General features: G+C 46.1%; 2 protein-coding genes across 8 annotated transcripts in view; one reads left to right on the top strand and one right to left on the bottom strand.

The window, feature by feature from the left end:
- The window catches only part of PUS7 (pseudouridine synthase 7), a 68,720-nt gene extending 55,291 nt beyond the window's left edge, over nt 1-13,429 (bottom strand). The window contains exons 1-5 of the mRNA XM_029615035.1: nt 13,273-13,429; nt 10,635-11,034; nt 8,457-8,541; nt 7,112-7,213; nt 6,363-6,507 (exon numbers count right to left, since the gene is read on the bottom strand). Coding sequence (XP_029470895.1) covers nt 6,363-6,507; nt 7,112-7,213; nt 8,457-8,541; nt 10,635-11,002 — 700 coding nt within the window. The 5' untranslated portion in view covers nt 11,003-11,034; nt 13,273-13,429. The remainder of the gene's footprint in view (nt 1-6,362; nt 6,508-7,111; nt 7,214-8,456; nt 8,542-10,634; nt 11,035-13,272) is intronic.
- Nucleotides 13,430-13,703: 274 nt separating this feature from the next.
- SRPK2 (SRSF protein kinase 2) overlaps nt 13,704-18,037 on the top strand; it is a 424,006-nt gene continuing 419,672 nt past the window's right edge. For 3 of the 7 annotated variants that reach the window (XM_029615025.1, XM_029615027.1, XM_029615026.1), the window contains exons 1-2: nt 13,704-13,920; nt 14,028-14,088. In XM_029615025.1, the coding sequence (XP_029470885.1) occupies nt 13,839-13,920; nt 14,028-14,088 (143 nt within the window). In that variant the 5' untranslated portion in view covers nt 13,704-13,838. The remainder of the gene's footprint in view (nt 13,921-14,027; nt 14,089-18,037) is intronic. The other 4 variants (XM_029615033.1, XM_029615032.1, XM_029615030.1 and 1 more) reach the window with 2 other exon arrangements.

Genomic DNA, 18,037 nt, shown 5'->3' with positions numbered 1-18,037 from the left:
AGATAATGAAAACAATTGTAACCGCAACAAGTAACTGCAAACATCCTACCAACTTGTAGGGAGCTGTGAAAAACAGCGAAAAGAAACAACTGTGAAGACTCAGAACACTGCGAGCAAGAAGCAGCGCAGAGCTGAGCAGGATCAAGAACCCAAACGCGGTGGGCGTCTGGACTGATCCATGGTACTACAGGAACGAAAATTAGCAGGTAAATAATAATTTTCTTTTCCCTGTACGTACCTGGATCAGTCCAGACAGTGGGATGTACCCAAGCTTCCCTAAATCGGGTGGGGTCCTGCGAGGCCTGCTCGGAGAACCTGCTCGCCAAAGTGTCCAGAGACCGGAGAGGCGAGGTGCAGACGATAGTGCCTCGAGAACGTGTGTAACGATTTCCAGGTGGCTGCCCTACAAATTTCCTGCGAGGATACCGAGCGAACCTCCGCCCAGGAAGCCGCCTGAGAACGTGTAGAATGCGCTACAATTCCGGGTGGGGGAGTCCGACCCGCCCCAATGTAAGAAGCAGCAATGCCGGCCTTCAGCCATCTGGCAATGGTAGTCTTCGAGGCCTGAGACCCCTTCTTAGGACCGGCCCAGAGTACAAAGAGATGGTCAGAGGTTCGGAACTCATTTGTAGCCTCCAGATAGAGGCGCAGAGTGCGCTTGACATTCAAGAGACGGAGAGACTTCGGCTCTGAGGAAGAGAAGGACAGCAACTCCACCGTCTGGTTCACATGGAATGCAGAAACCACCTTCGGAAGGAAGGAGGGAACGGTGCGAAGCGAAACTCCAGAGTCGGAGAAACGGAGATAGGGCTCTCTACACAACAGAGCCTGCATCTCCGAGATGCGTCGAGCGGAACAGATGGTCACAAGAAATACAGTCTTGAGAGTGAGATCCTTTATCGTTGCGCTGCGCAGCGGCTCGAACGGTGGTCCCGACAGGGAGCAAAGCACAAGGTTAAGACTCCAGGAGGGACAAGGGTCCCGTAACGGAGGACGCATATGCTTGACACCCTTGAGAAAACGAGCAATGTCAGGATGCTGTAGAAGAGAGCCCCCATCACTCAACAGCGAACCAAGGGCGGCCACCTGAACCCGTAGTGAATTATAGGTGAGCCCTTTTTCCACCCCCGCCTGTAGAAACTGAAGGATCTGAGGTACAGAAGCCTTAGCGGGTCTCGTGGCCTGGCTGGTACACCACAGCTCGAACACCTTCCAGACTCGAACATAGGCCGATGTCTTTCGTGCCCGCAATAGCGTGGATACTACCGCCTCCAGGTAGCCCCGACGCCGGAGGCGGCGCCTCTCAAAAGCCAGGCTGCAAGACAGAAGAATTCTGCCTGCTCGAAAAATACCGGGCCCTGATGTAGGAGCTGGGGGAGGTGCCCCAGCCTGATTGGCCCGTCGATCACCAGCTGTAGCAGGTCCGCAAACCAGGGTCGCCTGGGCCATTCTGGGGTGACGAAAACCACGGTCCCCTGATGGCTTTCTATTCTGCGGAGCATCCTGCCCACCAGGGGCCATGGTGGAAAAGAAAGATATGGCGGCCACGGGAGGACCAGGGCATCCACTCCCTCCGCGCTCTCTCCGGCGACTGAAGAAGCGTGGAGCCTTGGCGTTGAGAGCGGACGCCATCAGATCCAAGTGGGGGGCCCCCCACCGATGGACGAGAAGTTGCATTGCTTTGTCGGAGAGAGACCACTCTCCGGGTCCAGCAGTTGACGACTGAGGAAGTCCGCCTGGACGTTGTCCACACCGGCGACGTGCGAGGCCGCTAGCCGGACGAGATGACGCTCCGCCCATTGCATCAGCAGCGCCGCCTCGAGCGCGACCTGCGGGCTGCGCGTGCCTCCTTGTCGGTTGATGTAGACCATGGTGGTAGCGTTGTCCGATAGGATTCTGACTTCTCGGTTCCGAAGAAGCGGGAGGAAATGTCGCAGAGCTAGCCGGACCGCTCTGGTTTCCAGACGGTTGATTGACCACTTCGCCTCCACCGTGGACCACGTCCCCTGCGTGGCGCTTCGATCGCAGACTGCACCCCAGCCTGCTAGACTGGCATAGGTGGTCACCACCACCCAATTTGGCAGATCGAGGGACATGCCACGGGCCAGGTTCGGCGGATCCAACCACCAGCCCAGACTGTCCCTGGCATTCTGTGGGAGCGGGAGAATCATCTGATAGTCCTGCAATACTGGTTTCCAACGGGAGAAGAGCGCCCACTGTAAGGTCCTGAGGTGCGCAAAAGCCCAAGGTACAAGGTCGATGGTGGACCCCATCACTCCCAGGAGTTGCAGGTAGTCCCAGGAGGTGGGCTCTGGTAACGCAGAGAACCGTCGTGTGTGATCCCGCAAGGATTGAGCTTTGTCCTGGCGCAGAAAAAACTTTGCCCAGTAGGGTGTCGAAAGTTGCCCCCAAAAAAAAACCCAAGCATTGCGAGGGCATGAGGGAGCTCTTGGAGAAGTTCACTACCCATCCCAGGGAATGTAGAAACCGTACTACTCGAGTCACCGCTGAGCGTCCATGATCGAATGACTTCGCCCGGAGGAGCCAATCGTCCAGATAAGGATGAACCAGGATGCCCTCCTTCCGGAGAGCTGCCGCCACAACTACCATGATCTTGGTGAAGGTGTGCAGCGCCGGCGCCAATCCAAACGCGAGAGCCGTGAACTGAAAATGCTGGTCCAGAATTTTGAAACGAAGGAAACTGTGGTGGTCCGGGCGGATGGGAATGTGCAGGTAGGCCTCCGTTAAGTCCAGGGAGGCGAGGAACTCCCCCCGATGCACCGCCGCAATCACTGACCGGAGCGTTTCCATGCGGAACCGAACGACTCGAAGGGATTTGTTGACTTCCTTGAGGACTAGGATAGGCCGGAAGGAACCGTCCTTCTTTGGTACGACGAAATAGATGGAATAGTGGCCCGAGCCCACCTCTCCGAAGGGCACGGGCGCAGTAGCGCCTATCTCCCGGAGTCTGTCCAGAGTCAGCTGCACTGCTCCTCTCTTGAGGTCCGAGCCACAGGGGGAAAAGATGAACCTTCCCTGCGGGGGGCGGACAAATTCCAATGCATAGCCGTGTTTTATGGTATCCAGGACCCACTGGTCCGAGGTGATCCGTGCCCACTCCGCTTAGAAATACGTTAGTTGGTCCCCAATCCTGGGGACAGGGGAGTGGGCGAGACTGGCATCATTGTGAAGACTTAGTATAGGGGTTCCCGGTTCCGGGAGTAGTGCGTGCGGGCCGATGCCCGCGGAAGGCGCGCAACCAGGGCTGAGACCTGGGGGCGGATGGCCGGGAGCCCGTCTGTCTGTAGCCCCTGTAGCGCCGTTGCGCTCTGGCTCTGGTCCGAGAAGAAGAAAACGCTCTGGATGGTCGAAACCTATCCTCCGGCAGCCGATGAACAGCGTTCTCCCCCAGGGACTTGATGATCTGGTCCAAATCCTCCCCGAAGAGGAACTTGCCCCTGAAGGGAAGAGAGCCCAGACTGGACTTAGAGGACGTATCAGACGCCCAATTGCGTAGCCACAGTAGTCGTCGTGCTGCCACTACCGAAACCATGGATCTTGCGAGGACCCGAAAAAGGTCGTACGAGGCGTCCGCCCCATACGCCACTGCGGCTTCTAGCCGATCTGCCTGGGCAGCCTCATCGGACGGCAGGTTCTGAGACGTGAGGAGTTGTTGCACCCAAAGGAGACTAGCCCGCTGGGCAAGCGAACTGCACATCACCGCCCCGCATACCCAGAGCGGAGACCTCGAAAACCCGCTTAAGGAAAACTTCCAACTTACGATCCTGTGTGTCCCGCAACGCCGCACCTCCCGTCACTGGGATAGTCGTCCTCTTCGTGACCGCCGACACTGCGGAGTCCACCTTTGGGGACCTTGATGAGGTCCAGAAAATCTTCGGGGAGCGGGTACAGCTTTTCCATAGCCCGGCTGCTCTTCAGGGAGGCCTCCGGGGTGTCCCATTCCCTGGTGAGAAGTTGTAAAAAACGAGTCATGAATGGGAAAAGCCCGAGCCCTCGGCCGGAGTGCCGCCAGGACAGGATGTCCCTTCCTTGAAGAAGTGATGACAGCGGGAGCTACTGGGGCAGGCGGGTCTGGTGGCGGATCCAAATCTAATTCTTGGATGATCTGCGGGATGAGGTCGTCCAGCTCTTCCCTCTGGAAGAGGCGTAGGGTACGCGGATCATCCCCCTCCTGTGTGCCGTCCCCTTGTCCCCCGTCCGGGAGGTCAAGTCCATGTCCCGCTGTGTCTGGCACCGCCCCCACTGCCGCGGGCGTGGATCGGACCCGGGTAGGAAGGCGGGAGGCCCCCACTCCCGGAGGGTCGGGGGGGGCCGGCGTCGAGGGCGACATCCGAGGGATCTTAGGAGGGGGGGGGGGGTCCCACAGGTGCTTCCAGCCCCTGCAGATAAGCGGTATGCATGAGCAAGATAAACTCCGGAGAGAACCCCGGCCTGCTCGGGTGCGCTTCGGGGGCGGCGTGGTTCCTGCTCCCTGGCTCTGGGTGCTTGGTTCCTGCACCAAAATCGGGGGAACACCCCCGCTGGTAGAGTCCTCCAGGGATCCGTTCTCCCTCGTGGCCTCCAGGGATCCGTTCCCCCTCGTGGCCTGCGCCTCAGGGCGCTCAGAATGTAAAATGGCCGCCGTTCCCGCCAAAAATGGCGAAGTGGCCGGCCCGCACCGCCCGGGCAAAAAAGAGAAATCAGTCAGGGACCGTGAGGTACCTTCCCCCCCCGGGAAGGCATCGTGCACAGATGCCCTCCCGGGAAATCCGGGACCCCGGGTCTCCGCAGGCCGCACAGCGGGACGGCCGCGGCATCGGGATCGCTGCAGGAGAAAAGAAAAAGCCACGGGGGGGGGCCACGCGCACAAAGGCGCCGCTGCGGGGGGGCCCGGTCGGCCCGCACTGCCCGCTGTCTGAAAATAGAGGAGGGTGCCGCGGGGGGGGGCCTTCCTGGCCACACGACCCGCCCCAGACATCTTTCCCTAAATGGCTCAGCAGCCCATGAGGAGCTGTAAAATGGCCGTGGGTGAGGGAGTAAAGAGCGAAGAGGCCGGCTCCACCGGCTTTCGCGGGCACCGGGGGCTGAGCTGTAAAGGAAAAAACTACAAAGGAAAAACAAACTTACCCCTGGCTGCAACGAGAAATAAACAGCAAGGCCGCAGAGAAGAGACAAGGAAGATAAGCCACTCCCCAGAAGTTGAAAGAACTCTGCCTTTTTTTTTTTTTTTTAAACTTAATACAAACTTGATCCACAGAAAAAGACAACAACAAGCCATAATCAAGCAAGAAAGTGAAGGAAAAGGAGGGGAAGCCTGATTCCCCTACTCGCATCTGCTGGAGTCAGAAGATACTGAACTCCTGCAGAGGGGGTAGTAGTATATATGGATACGCCCCCTCAAAGCTTGTGCTGACTCCATCTGCTGGATTGGGGACATAACCCACTGTCTGGACTGATCCAGGTACATACAGGGAAAGCAAGGCTACTAATATTGCAGCAACTGCTGAGGAGGGGGTGGTGGTGGAGCATCGCTCAAAGCACTTTACATACGAGCAGATCTCAACAGGCAAACATATCTGAGCAAAGTTACTTCATTCTGCATGTAGAATTGTTCTTCCCTTTCACTTTTCAAGCTATTTCACACCCTTCTTCCCTCAAGCAGGTTTATTCACAGCTCAAATCAACACTTTTCATGGTCTTACTAGGTTACCAAGAGAATGTTTCTTATGTCATAAAATATAGGAGTCGTCCTTTCAAAAGGGAAACCACTCTCACCTCTTACTAACATCTACAACTTTGTTTGCATGAATCTAGTTACAGAAATATCCCAAGACCTTTCCTCCCTATCCTTCCAGGGACTGACCAGTCTGTGAACGTTCATTTTTGCACTAATAGAAGTCTTCTCTTGGGCAAGAATACAATTAACACAAATTATGGTTGTGCTTGCAGTATGTGGTATTTCCCCTCTATTCTTTAGTTCCATGGGATGGCCAAGAGTTAAAGCTTTTTACTAAGAGATCTGATGCACATCAAGCTACATTTACCATGGCTCCCATTATTCCTAATGGGCCTTATTCACTAATAACGTGCCGTATCACATGTTATCATATGTCACACCTTAGTAAATAGACCTCAGAGTTTGCTGTCATGAAACCCCATTCCTTGGAGAATCAGCTGCAAGTCTCATAGCCTGAAACTGCAAAGGATAGACATCTCGCTTACATGCGACCTCTAGAATGGGGACAAGCAGAGAAATAATCTGCTGAGACACAAAAGTAATAGTCCCAAAGCAACGTAGCATTAAAGAATGAAGAACACATTTTGGCTCTACAAAAGCATTTCCAATCAATACAATAACTTACTTGCCAGGGCTTTCTTTCCTGCAGCATGGTATGCTACAATGTACTTTTTTCCATCTCGGTCTTCAGTTTTAGTCTCTAATCCAGGAAACAAGGCTTTTATAGCATGATGTATAACTGTTCTCTTTTCTTTGGTGTCTTCCACAACCTGTTTAGAAACAAAAAAAGGAAATAGATGTCAGATTTCCAACCAGGATAAGAGAAGGGAAAGGCAATCCATCAGATCATCTTAATGTGGACATTAAATGTCACAATGAATTTGCTAAGTTTACTTAATGACGCATGGATGGAGGCTTCTGATAAAGAAATGCACTGGCAACTACAAGTTATCATCAAATGTGCGCTCTTTAGAAAAGGAAGTCCATTTTTGATACTCCTTATCTTTTATCTATAGAAGGCAAACAATTAAGAAATCTGTTTAGACCATAAAACACCTCGACTCAGCATGCCCTGAGTCTCCATTCCATTTTATATGCCTGAATCTAAAATGCATCTCTTTTTCCTGATATTTCCTGCAGTTTGCTGGCTTGTTTTATCCTGTTTGGATCTTCTTCTAAATCAGGTTACTTGCCATTTCAGATCAAGCGCCTACTATGCTCCAAGTCACCAAAAGTCATTTGATCATTTCGATAATGTAGCATAGCTATGGGAACTATATTATATAGAGGTATTCATGCCTATCCCTCACTTAAAACAGAGTGCATGGAGAGACAGCGAGAGCATGTGTGCGAGTGTGTATGTTTTTACTATACCTCTATAGAAAAACTGGTCTCCTTATTCTTGAAGAGCTGAAGCTCTTCCAAATGTTGCTTATCGTCAGCTGTGAGAACTGAAAATATTTCCTCTGGAGGATCCTTAAAAAAAAAAAAAAAAAAAAAAAAAAAAAGAGATTACAGTATAGTCATGCACATGCAGTAAACCAGATACTGAAATTGTTATCATTATGCCAGCAGACCTGGGGTAATTCTACGCTACTACAGAGCACAGAATTTGCGCAGAATTCCCCCCTGCACAGAATTGCCAAATTCTGCACAGAAAATGGCAGAGACCCCAGCATGCCATGAACGGAGCGCACCATTCGTGTGGAAGATGAAGGACCCCAGTGCATTGGTCGCAGCGAAGATGAAGGCCCTCGGTGCACCGAAGATAGAGCACGCGTGCCATTCGAGGCGAACATGAAGGCACCCGCATGCCTCGGGACGCACTCCACTCGTGGCAAAGATGAAGGCCCTGGTGAGCATGAATGTATGTAGAGAGGTGTGTGTGAGGAGGGTGTGAGAAGGGGAGGGGGTAGGGGAGGATGAGAGATTAGGAGGGAGGAGGGGTGAGAGAGAGAGCAGGGGGGCGGGGGGAGAGACAGATCAGGGGAGTGTGAGAGAGCAGAGGGGTGTTTTGAGTGTGGGTGCCAGAAAGAGGGAGCCTATATGAGGAGATTGTGAAGGAGTGTGTGTATGTGTGTGAGAGAGACTGGGAGCTGGTGTGTATGAAAGAAGGATCCTCTGTATGTGAGGGTGCTGGCCTTTGTGAAGGGATTGTGTATGTGTGAGAGAGCGCCTGTGTGAAGGAGTGCATGAGAGACATAGGTAGCCTGTGTGAGAGAGAAAGGGAGCTTGTGAGAATGTGCATGCAAGAGAGAGGGACCCTGTATGAGGGGATGTGTGTGTGAGAGAGTGAGGGAGCATGTGTGTGCACTAGAGAAAGGTAGCATGTGTGTGAGAAGAGGGACAGTACTGAGAACAGGGTCAAACTCTGGGAGTGGAGATAGAGTGGAAGGGGTTGAGCCTAGAGATGGAGGGGAGAGATACTGGCAGGTGGAGGAGTTGGGGCCTGAGAGGGCAAAGTGGCCAGGGGAGTAGGGAGAGAGAGTGGAAGAGACCCTCTTACAATGAATTTCTAGGGAAATTCTGCTCAAAATATTTACAATTCTGCATCTGTACGTAATAACTTTTTTCTGTATTAATTTAAAATGTAATTACTTAAGGACAGTAAATTGTGTTATTTTGACCAATTTAAAGTTTACAGAATTTTAAATTTTTTTGCGCAGAATGCCCCCGGGAGTATAAAGTCATATAGTGGGTGTTTGTATACACTACTTACCTCATTATCTACTGGAACAGATAAGTTATTTAGATAGCTTACACTGCCATCTTTTCCTATTTCATGAACAACAAAATCTGAATATCTAAAGAAAGCAAACACACCAAGAACACATTAACAGACTCAGTGAGGGCCCAAGGGATAATTATACACAGTTTCTGTTAAAAAGATAACTTCTTTTATAATTCTTCATTAAGGGACCTATTTACCAAAGGTTTTCTCCCATTTTGTGTCTGGGAAAAATGCTTAGTAAATAAGGCCCTAAGCTAGCTAACCTGATTTAAAATATTATGGTAACATCACAAATTCATTTTCAAAAAGGGTACACAACCTTGACTGCTTATTTTGATCCTCATAGTAATGTTTTCCAGGACTGGAAACTGAGTTGGAGATTGAGCTATTACCTAAATCAATACTGCAGAGGTTTCCAATTATTTTTTTTGTAAGTCTAAAAAATATATTTTGCTGATTTGCTGATCTAAGTCACAAACATTCTTAAACAGCATAAATCATAGGCTCAACACTGACTTAGTAGCCAAGGGTGACAAACAATGACAGTGCATTATAGCATGCTGCACATTTATTCATCAACTCTAAGGATATCCCAGAACTGTAGATGGCATTTCAAAAGTTGCTGTCTGTCTGTCCATACATGTATAAACAGCTTTTCCATGGGTGGATCATCTAAAATCTACATTTTAAACATATACCATCTTCCTTCATAAATATAAAACCCAACATGGTTTACATCAAAATAAGATAAATAGGAGTAAAGATTGTTTGGAGAGTCTCTTATAGAGGTTCCAGCTCGCCTCTCAAATTTCATCCAAATCCACACACAGAAAGCACTCTCGAGAGATGTGCCATGTCTGAATTTGCAGGAGTGGAAACGTACCTATACTCCAAACATGTACGATTTCAACTGTTTTATGCTTTGTTTATGAATGCTTCATAAAAACGAATCAAGACTTGAATAAAGATATAACAGAGCTGCCAAGAGTACAGCAAAAATGTAACTTCAACACTCATGCTTTCTAAGGGAAGTTTGGCCATGCGTGAGTGTAACAAGTAGTACAGTGTGCATTATTGCAGTCATTGCCATTTAATTTCATTTATTTATTAAAATGTTATATACTGCTAGTAGAACATGTCAACCAAGCAGCTATACAAACCAATACAAAAGACTTAAAAATCTATGAAAACACTTGAGCCAATGAGCAGATTAAATACCTTAGTCTTTGGACAGTTGTCTGCTCATTGATACATAGAAAACGCCCCAGGAAATTATGCACAGAAAAATTCAAATGTATATGCAGAACAAATAAATTGATGCAAAATTAATCACTTGCTCTTCGTCAGAAAAGAAAGGAAGAAGTTCTCTGCCTCCACCTCTGAGTAATTGTATTCCATTTGTCTGGACTGGTCTGTCAGGACTCAAGGAAAGGAAATTAACTGGTAAGTTTAAAAGTTACCTTATTTTTTTATACAAAGGTCTCTTCCTTCAGCCTTTCTCCCCTCTTTCACCTCCATCTGTAAATGTCTCTCTCCTTCTCCCTCTTGCTGTTACTCCTACCCTCCTCCATGGACCTTCTCCTCTGACAGTCTTTTGCCTCTAACTCCCACCACCAGTCTACCTTTCCCCATCTCTCCCTGATACTCTCCCCTACAGTTTCTCCACCATCCCCATCTCCCAAACTGAGATGCTCCCTTCAGTCCAACTTCCCTAGTCAGTCTTGTTTCTTTACTCCAACCCTCTCATCTTATGGCTGCATGACCTCTGTGAACAGACTGCGAAGCTGCTTCCCTTCCTTTAATTCAGCAGCAGTACTGGAGAATTTCTTTGCTGGGAACCACTTGTGAGAGGCAGGACCGGGATCATGCACTTGGGCTGTGCAAATGGGAAGTTGAGTATGGTATTGGAGGTTCTGCTGTGGGGAAATATGCAAATTAGCGTGACTGCGTGCTGTTACAAATTATCTAAGTGCACAATTGCATAGATTCCTATGGCATAGCAGGAGGCAGACAGTGGTACCAAGGTTCTCAAAAGAGGATCAAAGTACACACTCAACAGTAGGTGGGACAACAGACTGATGCTATTAGCAACCAATAAGTCTAGAGAAGAAATGACTACTACAATTAATACAAAGACTGACAGCAACAGGGTGCAACATGACTTACCTTTCCTTTAAAATTCCAGAAAAGCCTTTATGAGGGCTAACAAATTTAATAATGCCAACATCAAATTCTGTCAGCCCATGCTTCATCATGTCTGCAAAGCTCTCAGTGTCCACATCGTCCTCATCCAGTTCCTCATTTTCGTCGTCCTCTTCATTTTTGCTAGCAATTTTCTCTTCCTCTACTTCTGGTTTGACAGGCTGTTCAGTCTCACCAGCTGTACTTTGCTCAAGAGCCTTTCCTTGCTCAGTCGGATTTCCTGCCAAACCTGGGTCTAAGACCTTTCGCCGCTTAGCTTCTTCCTCACTGGTTCGGTCTTCCTCAGGAGGGGGCCGTTTTAGTGATATGCTTGTCATTTCAACAGTCTCCATGTTTGCTACAATGCAATATCTAGAACAAAATCCTATTTCAGAAAAAGCACAGGCAATTCATAAGCAATTTTCATTTCTCTATAAGAACTGTATAGTTTGCCAATAAAAGAGTTTGCAGAATTCCTAACAGTATTTGCAGAGCAATAATATTATGTTAGGAATATTAAAAACAAGACCCAATGCTGCACAAAGATTTGCAAAGAGGGTGAGAAGACTAATAATGTTTGCATTCTGAGGCAAAGATCATAAAAACTCACTTCCCAAAAGTAGCAAAATGTTAGGATTCCATTAATAAGAGTTAGAATGGTTTCAACTTAGAGAAAGTTCTACTTCATAAGAAAATATACAAGAAACTACAGGGTATGAAGCTTGAATAATGCCAAATGCCGTCCCAGGAAATAAAAGTGAAACCATTTACATAAGAACATAAGATATGCCATACTGGGTCAGACCAAGGATCCATCAAGTCCAGCATGAGCTACTTGTTAACTTCATGGAATGCCCCCTGGTCCTTCTATTATCTGAGTGTAAATAACCAATCTACATTAACCTGTTCAAGTCCTTTCATGATTTTGTAGACCTCTATCATATCCCCTCTCAGTTGTCTCTTCTCTAAACTGAATAACCCTAACTTCTTTAGCCTTTCCTCATAAGGGACATGCCCCTTATTTTGGTCACCCTTTGCTGCACGCTCTCCAGTGCAACTATAACTGTTTTGAGAGGTGGCAACCAGAATTTCACACAGTATTCAAGGTGCGGTCTCATCATGGAGCAATATAGAGGCATTATGACAAACACCATTTTATTTGCCATTCCCTTCCTAATAATTCCTAACATTCTGCTTGCTTTTTTGCCTGCCACAGCACACTGAGCAGACGATTTCAAACATGTCCCCTGTACTATGGTTACACCATCAAAGTATCAAGTCTCCTGAAGTGTACTATTTAGTTGTATTCTTATAAGCAACATGGTGATAGTAGGCCAGATTTATGAAGGTAGTCAGTAAACTACATTGCAGCACCTCAATTTACTGAGCTGTATAACAGACATAAAATAGATTTCCAGCACTTTAAAATTATTCCTTATCATGAATGATGTAAAGGGGATATCCAATTCACTTAATTTATTATGTCTAATTAGGGAAATATTATTAGAAAGGGGACAACCACTAGAAAGCATGCAAAATTCTGGGTAAATGCTATCACATTCAAGTGATTGTCTTAATAACTAAAGTAAAGCAAACACATGAAGTCAGATAGGAATTTTTTTTTTTAATGGGGTAGGGATATACATACAATTGTGTCATTCTGGATATACCCATGCTGTTTCTTGTCTCTTTTGTGGAAATATTCAAATTTTGCACACCCTCAAAAATTAAAATCTTTGAAAATGCTAAACAATTGTCTTGATTTAAATGAACCTGAAAATATGAATTATAAATTGGAGTCAACTTTTCAAAAGGATTGGGAATGCTAAGCTCTCCTGAGCTACAGTGAAAGAGTTTGCTCAACATCGGGAGTATTCAAGCACAGAGCCGGATTTTAGGGTGGGCAAAAATGGGTGATTGCCCGGGATACCACCAACATCACCCATTCTGCGGCTGCCTGGCTTCAAAGGATCCCTGCCCGCCGCGGTTGGAGAGAGGTCCGGAGGCCATGCAGGACACCGTCCCATTGCAGTCGGGGGGCGGGGGGATGCTTTTCACCCAGGGCATCATGTGTCCAAAATCCGGTCCTGCTCAAGCACCTACAGAGCTGGCACTTATGATTATGGTGATGTAATCTGTACTTCTCAAACATCTGACTCTTTCCAATGAAGCTAGGTACTTCCCAAAATGAATGTCCTTGAATCAGCTTCATCTCACACCTTCGGAATTCTGTTGTTGGCGCCCCACCCGGGACGGCCCCTGAATGGGTTCAGCTCTGGAAGCAAGGCCGGAGAGTGAAGGGAGCCCTGCTTATCTTATATATTATATTATGCATATCTGAGCCATTCACCCCAGTGAATGGCTCAGATATGCATCCTAAAAGGAGTCCAGCGGCGGTACTTATCTGACCTCATTTTCTATAAAACCCGGAGGTTAGCCCGTACGACATTCAAAAGAATATAAATAAATATCTACACGCAAGTATGGGAGCACGGAAACACTGCTAGAAATTAACATCAAGGGGGTTTTAGCCTACTACAACATGGGATGGAGAAAGGGAGTCATTTGGTTTAGCTAGAGGCCAGCACGTGTCTACGCCGACGAGTTGCTGCAGGGAACTTACCGGAAACCCTCAACTATTAGACTGAGAGCCAGAAACAGCAACTGTACAAGGAACCCAGCCTTCACCAACGCAGCAAACCAGTCAGCTACCCAGCACAGAGACAGGACACCGTGCTCAGAGAAACACTGCGTGACCCCTCCTGAACCGGATGCAGAACATCGCGTCACCATAGAAACACACGGCAGCGTTCCAAGCTTCACTTCCTCACATGCCCTTGCAGCCAGCACTCGCTGTCTGGAAAAGGGGAAACTGCAGGGAGAGACTTGAAACACAGGATCCCGCTCGCCTTTACTTTAGCTGTTAGAAAAAACTTAACAGCTCGTTTCTACTCCGGGACTGTAGAGGGCGTTAACGGAGCCGGTCCGAGACGAGTCCATAGTCTGCAGCAAGCAGAGGCGACGGCTAAAGGGAGCGTGTCTTGTTTCTCTCTCTTGTTCCGGTTCGTTGGTTGCCTAGGAGACGGGGCGGCGGAGCCCTCCCTAACGTCGGAGTCACCGGCTGAATTGTTTTTGTTTCCCTCGCGTGCGAGTGGGGTGTAGCAGCAGCAGCAGCTCCTCATTCAGTCCATGGAAGCGGGCTGCTGTACCTTCGTGTCCTCGAGAGCCGGCGGAGACATTTACGGAGCCACCATGATCAGCTCCCGTAAAGGTACCCAAGTCGCCCCATGGGGTTGTCGGTTGCCCTTGCAGAACTTGAGTGGGGCAGTAGCGGCCTCGGCCCTTCGCTAATCGCCCTCTGTCTCTTCCCTCTGGCAGTGCTGGCCATGCAGGCTCGGAAGAGGAGACCGAAGGCGAAGAAAGAGAAGGTTTCTAAAAAGTGAGTGAAGCCGGGAAGGACGATGAGGTGCCGGGGCTCCTCAGGCTCTCCGCCAGCATGTTACCTTGCGCTTTTTCCTTCTAGTTTGGCTGTTTGTGTGGCGCAGGGGGGAATTTTATCTTATTGTTATAGCTATTTTGTAATTTTCTCCTTTACATTTTATTCACTTATGCATTACTTTGTAAGGAGTTGTTAACATTGTCGTACCAATAAAGTTATCTGAATAGCCCTGTTACCGGGAAGTGGAGCACTTTTGGACATCCTCCTTATCCCCTTGTTTTGTAAACACTCTCCTGCCCCTGGTTCCATGTCTCTGCGAACATGGTATATAGATAGGACTCCTGCATTGGAGACTTCAGAGAAAAAGATTTGGCCAAATGATCTTCACTCGTTCCAATAATTATTTTTTGGGGGGGGAGGTGTCTTAACGTTTGTTCAGAAGAAGAACGTGATGCGAATGTTTTGTGGGTTTTTTTTAATTATTAATATTGCTGAGTTATTTGAGTTGTATTTGATCTTTTTCGCTTTATTGTTCATTTCGTTTTTGCTTGCAGATTATTTTATAAGTTTTGATTTTGTTTTATTTTACCGTTATCGAATGTGATCTATGCCATAGAGATCTAGCATTTTCAGAAGGGTGGCAGTGCCACCACCAGGAGAAAGCTAAAGACCATTGTGTCCAGAACTGGATGCTGCAGCTGGAGACTCGGACTTTTAAAGTTAGCCTTTGTATGTGCAATCGCTAGGCCATCGCTGCTCTTCTCTGTTGTGTGACCTTTTTTGTTCTGTATGCTTTTGTTTTTTGTTCTGGGATAGAGGAGGATTGTTGCTTATAGTATTTCATTGTATTTAAGGGTCTCCACAAAAGTCATATCCTCTAGATCTTGCTGGCCATGGTATAAGCTTTGCATAAACTCTTGCATTGCATATAATGCATATGTAAAAATATAATTAATAAATATTAGTTAGGGTACAAATATTGAATTACATGTGTTATACTATCATATTCCATCCTGACTTCCTTTCAGAGTTGAGTGTTTTTCTGCAAAATTATGCCTGGATCTAGGATCTGGCAAGGCACTGGCAGACAGATTTGGCAATTTAGATTTGTGCTTTTTTTTCTCTGTGTAAGTAAAGCTATTTTGAGATTTGTTACTTTTTTCAGATTCCCTTCACTTGATGTCACTACTTTTGTACAGAACTATCCCATAGTAGCAACATAATTAAACAATACTGCAGGACATCTTTACTTGGAGCAGTTACTAGATACAATACAAGCATTACACAGAAAGGCTTAGGGAACTCAAAATGTACTAGCTGGAGGAAAGAGGGGAAACGGGATATATGATAGAAACATTAAAATATTTACCAGGCTCCAGTAAAGTAAAGGAAGGTGCAATTTTCAATAGAAATAAAAATCTAGGACAAGGTGTCATCATCATTGTTTATGTCATGCTTTTCTAGCAGAGAGTTCAAAGTGTGTTATAGCAGATTTGGGCATTACAGATCGATAGGTATACATTCCAATTCACAAGTTATAGTTACATATTAATATTCCTGAAGAAAAAGCCCATAAACTGTTATTAGCCAGGTAGACTTGGAAAGACAGTCTACACTAGAGAAAGTACAGATAAGAATGAACAAAATGGTAAAGTGCATGGAACGGCTTCCCTGGGAGGAAAGGCTAAAGAGCTTAGGGCTGTTCAGCTTGGAGAAGAGACAGGTGAGGGGAGATTTGATAGAGGTCTACAAAATCATGAAGGGATTTGAACGGGTAGATGTGAAATGGTTATTTACTCTTTCGGATAAAACAAGGACTGGGGGCATTCCATGAAGTTAGCAAGTAGCACATTTATTTATTTATTTATTTATTTATTTAAAATTTTTATATACCGGCATTCATGATACAATCACATCATGCCGGTTTACATAAAACAGGGGTGTACAAATAACAAATTGAGTAATCTATTAGTGAGGAGGAAGCAGTTACAAATAACAAGGTACTAGAACTGGGAAAAGAGAAGAAAGGGAGAGGATAACATAGGATGTAGATATTTACATTAGTAATAACATTTTTAGATATTTACATTAGTAATAACATTTAGTAATAACATTTTACATTAGTAATAACATTTTTACAAGGGGTAGTGGTTGAACTGGCTGAATAGGATTAATCGGTGTCCGGGAATGCTTTTTTGAACAGCCAGGTCTTAAGTCTTTTCCTGAAGATTGGGAGGCTGGGTTCTTGTCTGAGGTCAGGTGGGATGGAGTTCCACAGAAGGGGACCAGCTGTTGAGAAGGCCCGATCTCTTAAAGTGATGTGTTTAGTAGTTTTGGCTGGGGGTACCGGTTTGATTTAAAACAAATTAGAGAAACAAATTAGAGAAAATTCTTTTTCACTCAACACACAATCCTTTCTCACCATAGTCTCACCTTAGCCTTTCTCTGTCTCCTTGCAAGTATGGTACATTTTATTTCGCTCTCAAATTATCTAGGCACCTTTTATCCCTTGATAATGGCCGCATATACCCTCTGGTCTAGTTTCTATGTCTTTCTTTCATCTCCAGCCCTATGCACTTCATCTTTCTTCTGCTCACCCTTATTGCAACCAAGCCCAAACTGATTAAGGTTATCGATTGTTATTTTAACTTTAATGCTATGTTTTTCATATTGTTTCGATGTTTAACTTTTCATGCTATGTTACTCAAAGTTGTATTGTGATGTTTTCTTGTTCTATGTAACGCTTTCAGGCAAGGTTCACTGTAAACCGGTTTGATTTATATCCCATGCAAGAAGATCGGTATATAAAAGTTAAAAATAAAATAAATAAAATGTAGTTAAGGCAGCTAGTGAAGCTGGGTTTAAAAAAGGGTTGGATCAGTTCTTGGAGGAGAAGTCCATAAATTGTTATTAATCAATAGGGAACAGCCACTGATTGTTGTTGCAGAAGTAGCATGGGATCTATTTAATGTTTGGGAGCTTGCCAGGTACTTGTGACTTGGATTGGCAACTGTTGGAGACAGGATGTTGGACTTGATGGACCCTTGGTGTGATCCAGTATGGTATATCTTATGTTCTTATCCCTGGGAGTGAGACACAAGAAATAGATCAATTATTGGGGATCTGACAGGCAGAGGCCAATGTTAACTTTTCTGCAGCCCTGTGCAAACAATTACTGGGCTGGCCCCTCTTCATTCTGCTTTTTTTTTTTTTTTAACATTTAATTTGTATTCTTTTACTAATCAGGATCAGTGCCAAGGGTATTAAGCACGCTAAGTGAATCTTACAGCTTTGTGCCTAGCCTTTCCCTTACCACGGACCTCTCCACACACAATTTCAAATTATGCATTTATAATAAAATATTTTACATGAAAAAACACACTGAAAGGTACAGTCTTTTGAAGTAAGAATATCACAACAGCATGTATATTATATTGACATGCACAGATGTGGTGTCAACCAGAAAACCCTGCATAAAAGCCAAAAAGACCCTTGCAACTCTTGGTATTAGGACTATTGTAACGCATGTTGGGTGTGGGCTTTTCTTCTGAAAGCAATGAGCATACAAAATTACGATTACAATATAATAAACCTCCCATTCCAAAACAGAACTAGCCATTAGCACTCAAACAGTTATAACCTTATGAAAAGGTAACCCTGGAAACATTACACTAGGCTCTAAAACACAAATATACCTCCTGTTTGGAAAACAGAACAAACCGAGCTTCTAGAGATCCCTACATAGAAATGACACATTAGCAGAATATTTAACCTCAGTTACACATGCAGAACACAGACAGACCCTCACCAAATTCAGAATAAAGGATCACAAATTATAATAGTAAAATCACACTAATAAAATAATTTTTTCAAACTACTGACAAATAGAATAACTTCTATTAATTGAAGTCATATACATTTAAAATTTCCCAAGCACCAATAAAATATT

The sequence above is a fragment of the Rhinatrema bivittatum genome, chromosome 9, assembly GCF_901001135.1.
Source record: "Rhinatrema bivittatum chromosome 9, aRhiBiv1.1, whole genome shotgun sequence".
NCBI classification, from domain to species: Eukaryota; Metazoa; Chordata; class Amphibia; order Gymnophiona; family Rhinatrematidae; genus Rhinatrema; species Rhinatrema bivittatum.
The sequence above is the reverse complement of the archived record's forward strand: the minus strand, read 5'-3'. Positions and strand labels throughout refer to the sequence as shown.